At 44.6% G+C, this 8599-nt stretch overlaps 1 protein-coding gene across 2 annotated transcripts in view; it reads left to right on the top strand.

The window, feature by feature from the left end:
• The first annotated feature begins 3331 nt into the window (after positions 1-3331).
• ST6GALNAC2 (ST6 N-acetylgalactosaminide alpha-2,6-sialyltransferase 2) overlaps positions 3332-8599 on the top strand; it is a 99499-nt gene continuing 94231 nt past the window's right edge. Inside the window, exon 1 of one of the 2 annotated variants that reach the window (XM_069752100.1) lies at positions 3332-3456. In XM_069752100.1, coding sequence (XP_069608201.1) covers positions 3452-3456 — 5 coding nt within the window. In that variant the 5' untranslated portion in view covers positions 3332-3451. Of the gene's footprint in view, positions 3457-3520; positions 3881-8599 lie in introns of those variants that run through there. The other variant, XM_069752098.1, reaches the window with a different exon arrangement.

Raw genomic sequence — 8599 nt, 5'->3', positions numbered from 1 at the left:
ACTTGAAAACACGAAATTTGAACTGCATTACTGCACTAGAAATATGAAAAATGAGAGCTTTTAGCGCATAAAAATGGCCAATTTTATGTGTACCTGGTAGCCTCTTTACGGCATCTCTCTTATACCAGGTCCTACACTTGCCTTACCTCGCTGAGAATAAACGTCTCCATCTGAATGGGTACATGTGATACCTCTTCTTAGACTAAAATTCTCTCTCTCTGTGGAGGGGTATTGGACCTGCTGTAATTAAAACACCTGAAGCTAGGAGGCGGAGTGCACGATCAGAAGGCTAAAGAATACATTTCAAAAACCTGACCGGCACATCCAAACATAGACTAAGTGTGAACAGGTGCTGAACCTAGAGTCGCCAACTCGTATATAGTTAAGTAAATAAGGCAGCACACTGCAGCGCTAAAACATGCAAACTTGAAAACACGAAATTTGAACTGCATTACTGCACTAGAAATATGAAAAATGAGAGCTTTTAGCGCATAAAAATGGCCAATTTTATGTGTACCTGGTAGCCTCTTTACGGCATCTCTCTTATACCAGGTCCTACACTTGCCTTACCTCGCTGAGAATAAACGTCTCCATCTGAATGGGTACATGTGAAACCTCTTCTTAGACTAAAATTCTCTCTCTCTGTGGAGGGGTATTGGACCTGCTGTAATTAAAACACCTGAAGCTAGGAGGCGGAGTGCACGATCAGAAGGCTAGAGAATACATTTCAAAAACCTGACCTGCACATCCAAACATAGACTAAGTGTGAACAGGTGCTGAACCCAGAGTCGCCAACTCGTATATAGTTAAGTAAATAAGGCTGTTTCTCTCTCTCTTCCGCCAGATGTATGTGATACGTACACATATAACCGTATTATAGTGGATATAGCTGGCATAAATGCCATTTCAGTTTTCAAATCACCTACTCTGTTATACAGAAATTTAAATTTTTCTGAAATGCTAATTAGTGTGCTCGGTGCACCCTTGGTGTGGCTAAGTTGCTTTCGGTTGGCTTCTTTTTTTTTGACAGCGCTGACTGTCACTCGTCATAAGGAAGAGCTGTCAGTCAAGTGAGAGGTAGATGGACTCATACAAAACGAGTGCAAGGAACAGTACATTGAGCTGCCAGGCCACACCCAAGGGTGCACCTAGCACCCTAATTAGCAAATTAAGAGAGGACATTTTCTTGAGAATCTAGGAGTCATTGAAAAGTAAAAATACAGCTTTTTGGGTTCACACTGCGCTAGCAGCAGCCCGTTCAGCACATACGCTACTGGCTGCTGCTAGCGCAAGTGCCGGCGTTCAATGGAGCTAGCGCAGATAGAGCAGCTGCTAGCTCTATCTGCGCTAGCAGTGACGGACCCGGAAACGCTGCAGCCCGCGTCTCCGGGTCCGTCACTCAATGACGGCACATCCCTAGTGCATGCCCATTGTGGGCGTGCGCTAGTGATGCATCCGACATTGCAGTCAATGGCGGCCGTAACGGACTACGTTACACCGTGTTTATGCCGCGGTGTAACGTAGTCCGTCTAACGGACTGCCTTGACGCAATGTGAACCCAGCCTATAGCGGCTATATCCCATACGAGGCTATACTTATACTGACAGTTTTGGTTGACAAGCTTCCTTTTAGGTTTAATGGAGGTTAGCTGCAATATCAGACACAACCTAAAGACTGGAGTGGCGCTGTTTCTAGAAGAGAACAGACATGTTTTCTTAAGCTCCGACGATGCTTGTGGAGCGCCCCCAGACACAGGGCCACAAGTCACTCGGTGCCGGTCCCTTCTCCTTCGGTTCTGCGGTTGTCACGGTGGCTGGACCCGGTCGTGACCCTGCTAAGGGGCGTCCAATGAAGGTGGTAGTACAGTCTGTCAGGGGTTCGTGACGCCACCTGTGGTGTTCGGTCAGGGTGACCGACGCTGCTGTGGGGTCCGCTGGGGTGATGGAATGGCAGCTAGATGGTGTACCTTCCCACAGGTGAAGTATATCCCCAGGGCTTCCCAGTAAGATGGATGGTGATGGTGTGAGGTGCAGGCAATAACGAGGACATAAGGTTGCAGTCTCTTTACCTTTTTACTGAAGGCTTCAATATACTCAGTCCAGATCACGTTCAACCGGGCTATCAGAGACCGGCCGGTCCGATGGGCACATCCAGAGTTTCCCTCGCAGATGGGAATCGTTGTCTACCAATAGCGCCTGTGTGTTGTAGTCCTACCCCGCTGAGCATTCGGAATAGTCCTCACAACTGCTGTTCTCGTTCGTTCGTTCTCTACAGCTTTCTCTCTCTCTTTTGTTCTTTGGTTCCAGATGTTGCTAGTTTCTAACGTCCCCCATGTATATTTTGGCTAGGACGCCACCCGTTTGAAGGCTTGGAGGTCTTCCGGGACCCTAGAGACGCCCCTCTCCCAATGTTGCCTCCTATGTCTTCGTAGGTGTAGTAAGGTAGACAGCCAACCTATAATTGACTGTCCAGCGGAATTTGAAGTAAGGCCTGAAGTCAGTTACTCCTACGGTGATCCGGCCACCGACTATGCGCCTCAGTAAGATGTTGCCTCTCTCTCTCTCAGCACGACTCTTACTGGCTCTCCTTTGTGCTTGATCTCGTTTACACTGTTCCACAATATTCTTCCCTTCTTGTCTCTCCCTTAGGATACCGCCGCAAGGTGTGCAGGCGCGGTTCCGTTTTGTTCTGTTCTGTTCGCTAGGCGTCTGCCAGGTTCCCACACCTGACAGGGACCCCCCTGTGTCTTCTCCCTGTGCAACACCCCCTGCCACGGGATGTTGCCTGGTTCCAACCCAGTCAGCTTCTGACTAACTTCCTCCCCAGCCCCTAGTTTTACCAGTGTGAGGAGTGGCCCAACAAATAAAGCCTTTTTCTCCCCCTAGTGGCCGGAGTGTGAAGTGTAATGTGTTCTGGTGATACCTGGTCAGGAGAACTCTTTAGTGCCATCAGATGTACCGCTACTCTCCTTAGTGGCAGAGTGCCATACTGCAACGACCAGGTCTCTGGGGCGCTGCACTTGTAATTACTAATGCTCAAATTCCCAGCCTTCACCTTGAAGGCACTGCATAAATATTAATTTCCTAATATATTATCACATCTGAAATTGCTTCCTTCACAAGTGAGAACAATCCTTGCAGGGGAAACTGCTATGTATAACATCTTGTAACATAATAGAAATAAACTGCAGAAACTGCATTCTTGTATATAATCATTCTTCTGAGTTGGGTGTGGATTTCTCCAAGCCCCATTCAAGTGAATGAGACAGATGCAGAAATGTTTTCATAAATTCCTCAGCCTGTGAAGATAGTTTTATTCTTCACGGTTTAATCTTGTTTATCCCACATCATCCCTGTAAGAGGCGGCACAGCGGGAATATTCATCTGGTCCCACCTGCTGGAGCAGGAGGACACCTGGAGAAGCTGGAAGCCACAATGCGTGAGCAGGTCCAATGCGGTGTGTGACACTGTAGTGACACTAGGCAGCAGCTGAAGTGAGAGGGAGGGATCAGTGTGTGTGTGTGTGTGTGTGTGAACACCCAGCTGGGAGCACATTAGTGTTCCACACTCAGCTCTTCTGGATGAGTTGCCTGCACTTGTGGGTGACTTCATTTACTAGAGGGTGGACTGCAGGCTTGATCCAGGATCTTAGAGCACAGTCTGTGAGAAGATTTACTTTTACTGTCTGTAATCCTGTAACAAGGGAGAGAGATCACCCCCACCTCAAGCTTCGCTCACCCCCTCTTGTCCCCAGAGTCTTATTCTTTCTTCTCTTCCTAAATGCGTATCCGTTGGTTTAAAGTCCTGATCCTGATTGTGGGGCTGGCAATGTCTGCGTTCTTCTATGGGAACTACTACACTTCTTTGGTGACTTCTAACAGGTAAGGATGTGGAGGGTTTGGGAGCATCCCTATGATAGGTGGCACCTACAGTAGAAATATATATCTGCCTTTTGGTATGATACCATGATCTGGGGTCGTAAAACAATAGCAAGTAAAATGTGGAGAAATTTGCCGAAAATTTAGAGAGTTAATTTTGTTACCCTAGAATTGAATATGACTGATTTAGTGTTTGTCGTTTCAAATTGTTTCTTTTGTCATCCGTCATATCACGATGTGTTACCTGTAGACCTATAGGACCTCAGATAATCCTTAGAGAGTGATGCCCCAACGTGACATCTACACTAGGGTCATCAATAGTTATGGGTCTGGAGAGCAGTATTCCTCTCCTGCGTTGGCTATTCTTACCTGTTTTTCTCTCCACTTCCTTATGTCCCTTATCGATAGAACTTCTCCTTTCTTCTCTCTGTGGGATATAGGTAGCTGATAAGGCAGCGGTTTATCTCACTTCTATCAATATTCTCCTTCTATCTATACACATTCAGCGTCCAAGTTATGATCGCCAAGTAGTGACGCCGTCACGTTGGTACATGATGATACCTTTGATGCTAAACATTTAATGCATGACCATCCGGCTTTCTCATTGACGTTTTTTGGCCTTAGATTGGCCTCGGCCAAGTTTTAAGGGAGAGAACTTTGCATCTGGTGAGGGCTCACTTGCACCCAAAGTTCTGTTCATTTCTGGTTGATATGTCGTTGGTATCTATGTAGAGCACGCTCTGTTTCCACGTTACATTTGTTGTAGTCAGAGCTGGTCTGACCGGAAGTTTGTGGTATTAATTGTGCGTTTTTTCCTGCTTCCAGCTACATCTGACAACCTTTTTATATATGTTTGTGGTGGCACTAGCCGAAAATAAAGCTTGACCCATCAGTGGTCCATTTCATGCCTATCACCAGCTTAAGGACTCATCTACGTGGCAATGCCAACATCTTGTGCAGTCCCTGCAGGTTCTCATTAAATTATACCCTAGACTCATAGCGCATAAATATTACAGGGCAGGAGTGGACATAACAGCAGTGCAACCTGTGCAGCCAAACAGGGGTCCAAGAGTTAAGAGGGTCCTTCAAGGTCCGAAACAGCAATTGGTTTCTATGACAGACATACAAAGGGGTGCAAAGTGACGAGCTCTTGCACTGTAAAGGTCCCATATATTGTTCTTGTACCTCTTTTTGTGTGGGCCACTGTTTACATGGACTTTCCAAAAATTAGGAAAATTTGCCCAGAAGTAAAGAATGATCTTAAATTAAAAAAAGGCATTACTTGTCTCTTGAATCCTTCAATGCTTCAGACCTGCAGCTCCTGTGGTCTCCATGATGGCTGCCGTATATGAGCCAGTCCGGTGGTCAATAAGTGGCCTATTTTGTACATGCAAGTAACACTGCTCAGGCCAATTATTGGCTGCATCGGTCTGGCAACTGATGTACTGCACTTCTGGAACGAGTGAGAACCGTGGAAGGCATGGGAGATTTTAAGGGTAGGTAATATCATTTTTATTTTAGATCATTCCCAATTCATATGCAAAAATACTGGAAACCCCACTTTCAGTTCTAGCATGACATGAAGTGCACTTACAGCTTCTGCCTGACCCACCACCATCCTCCATACTGTCACTGATGGAAAACATGCCTTTTTCTCACCTGAAGACCACCCTGGACAAAGCCATTCTTGTGCTAATAGCTCTCTGCATCCTGTTAATCTCCATTTTTTTGTACAGTTTTTATACTCCAAAAGCTCCAATTTCCACTGTAGCTCAACAGTTGCAGTCTAATTGAATACATTCAGTTGCATGCACATGAATATTTCATGAGATTTTCATACAACTGTCAGGTGGACACAGGCTGAAAAAAGGAAAAAAAAGTCAAGTTCAAACATCATATCAGTTGGTGCAAATTTTTACCTGTCAATAAATATCTCTAAGTGAAGAACGATCATCTCTGCCCATAACATTTCCTAGGTTTTGTGCACCTTTGGGGAGAGTTTTTTTTTAACTTAAATGCAAGTATTTAGGGTTAAAATCAGTGTAAAAATGTTGCCCTGTTTGCTTTCTATAAGTCTCTGCAATGAGTTCACTGAGAATATGTCATCGAGCTCTGACCGTAGAGTTTAAAACACTTGTCTGTCTTTCTGAGCTTGTCTTAACTGGTTCATGACCACAAATTACGACAAAGTTGAATGTCCAGGGAAACAAAAAGCCTGCAAAAGCCAAAATATATTACGATTTTAATGAAAACCAATTGCAAACCTGATTTTTAGCCCAAAATATATGCATTTAAGTGACAATATTTCCAAAGACGGACAACCCCTATAGTTGGGTGTATTACGGTATTGAACAACTGTATGGAGCCATAATGGGACACCCAGTGACATCTTTGGGGATCTCCTGTAATACCATATGTCTCCAATTTCATATGGAGGCATACAGGGATTTTTTTCTCTGTATGTATCAGACAGAAAAAATTGTGGCCTGTCCACAGACCCCTTGCACAGCATACTACATAACTGCAGTTGACCCTAGGTATCCACATGCAGCCTCTTGCCCTGAAGGCGGCTTTGGTTGTGGCTGTTGCTGAATACTCATTTGTAGTGAGCAGCAGCCACTTTACATTCCATTGTCATGCTCAGGTTACCTTGAAAAGACTGAAAGGTTCTTTAAAGTCACGATTACATGTTACTACTTGTTGTGACAGCACCTTCCTAGTGGAAATGAATATTGACTTCTACAAAGTTTGTAACATTACACGACCTAACAATACCAAATGTTATCACAGGTCCAGGGTCTTATGCTGTAGCGGACTATGCAGTAGTATTTTGCATTGTTAGAGAATAGCGATGAGGGAACGTTCTTGGATAAGGCGTCATCCGAATACCTAGGGTGTGCTCGTATACTATGTTCGAGTCTCCGCGGCTGCATGGCTCGCGGCTGTTAGACAGACGCAACACATGCAGTGATGTCCTGTTTGTTAGGCAATCCCCGCATCTGTTGCAGCTGTCTAACAGCCACGAGCCATGTAGCCGCGGGGACTCGAACATAGTATACGAGCACGTCCAAGATATTCGGATGACGCCTTATCCGAGAACGTTCCCTTATCACTAGTAGGGAATGTTGCCTTAGCTGGACGTACACGTGGAGGAGGCGGGAGATGTAACTCAGGCATCTCATGAATAATTTGTATTACTTCTGCCCAAGATGGTCTTACCAAGACTGAGTATGAATAAAACAGCATGACGACACCGTAAGGTCTAAAATCAATAAACTCTGATATCTCTACGCTGAACGTTCCCCGAGATATTAAATGGCGCTCTTGGATACGACAATATTTCCTTGCAGACAGGTTCCCTGTTCTATCAGAGAGGATCCCCATAACTACCTAGAAATGCGTTTTTGCATCCCCAAAAAAATGTTTAAATGTAAAGTGATCCAATTTGTGGGATCTTTCCAAAATGTGTCCTTTGAGAAGGCACGGATGACTATGTTGTAGGAATCAGAGAATGGATAGTAGTGCAATATAATAGAAAGCCAGCGCCTTCCTATTTCTTACAAATAAAAATGACGTTTTTGTAATTGAATGGGGTTTCTAATGTGTGTGAGATTGTTATTAAGGCATACCGGTATTCACACAATAATATTTCTAAAATCTGAAAGTGTATCAATCAATTCCATAGAAGCATGTTCATACATTTCTACAAAGTTCATTCAGATGAATGGAACAGTTTTGTAAGAAATTTGCCACATGTTGATATGTTATACCCCAAATAAACCAGTTATTGAATTATAAGACACAGAAAAGACATTTAATGAGTTAAAAGGAATCTGTCAGCAGATTTTTTTCTATGTAATCTGAGAGCAGCATAATGTAGGGACTGATACCCTGATTCCAGGGATGTGCCAATTGCTGGGCTGCATGTTTCAATAAAACCATTATTTTATCAGCAGGAGATTATCACTAGAGGACTGCCTTAGGCCTCTTTCACATTTCCGTCGGTACGGGCCCGTCGCAATGCGTCGGGCTGACGTACCGACGGACGTTGTGAATTCTCTGCACGACGTGGGCAGCGGTTGGATGCATACGCTGCTCATTCTGCAGTCCGGGGAGGAGGGGGTGGAGTTTCGGCCGCGCATGCGCGGTCGAAAATGGCAGACCCGTCGCAGAAAAAAAGTTACATTGAACTTTTTTTTGTGACGACGGTCCGCCAATTACCGACGCATCCAGTGCACGACGTATGGAACGTGTGACCATACGTCGCGATGCGTCGGTAATACAAGTCTATGTGCAAAAAACGCATCCTGCGGGCAACGTTGCAGGATGCGTTTTTTGCACAGAACGACGCATTGTAACGTCTTCAAAAAGACGGAAATATGAAAGTAGCCTTATATCATCTAGTCACCTTGCTCTGTATAACCCCACTGACAACACTGATTGATTTCTGTCAGTATACAGTACAGCGTAACCAAAGAAATGAGCAGGAGCATAAGTTGGTATACATGCAGTGTGTAAGAGCATGTTCACACTGTGGCCATTTCACAGGCAAAACCCAAGAAAGCAAACAAACAAAATAAGTAAATAGTAATAGTACATGTTAATAACACTATTCAAAAAGATTAAGAGACATCGCTCTGTGACAAGGTGTAGCCAATCGGGTATCCTGTCTCTAGTATTAAAACCTTACCTTGTGTCAGCTGGCCTCAATTTACATACAGT

The sequence above is a fragment of the Ranitomeya imitator genome, chromosome 2 (genome assembly GCF_032444005.1).
Source record: "Ranitomeya imitator isolate aRanImi1 chromosome 2, aRanImi1.pri, whole genome shotgun sequence".
Lineage (NCBI taxonomy): Eukaryota > Metazoa > Chordata > Amphibia > Anura > Dendrobatidae > Ranitomeya > Ranitomeya imitator.
This window is presented reverse-complemented; position numbering and strand designations above follow the sequence as displayed.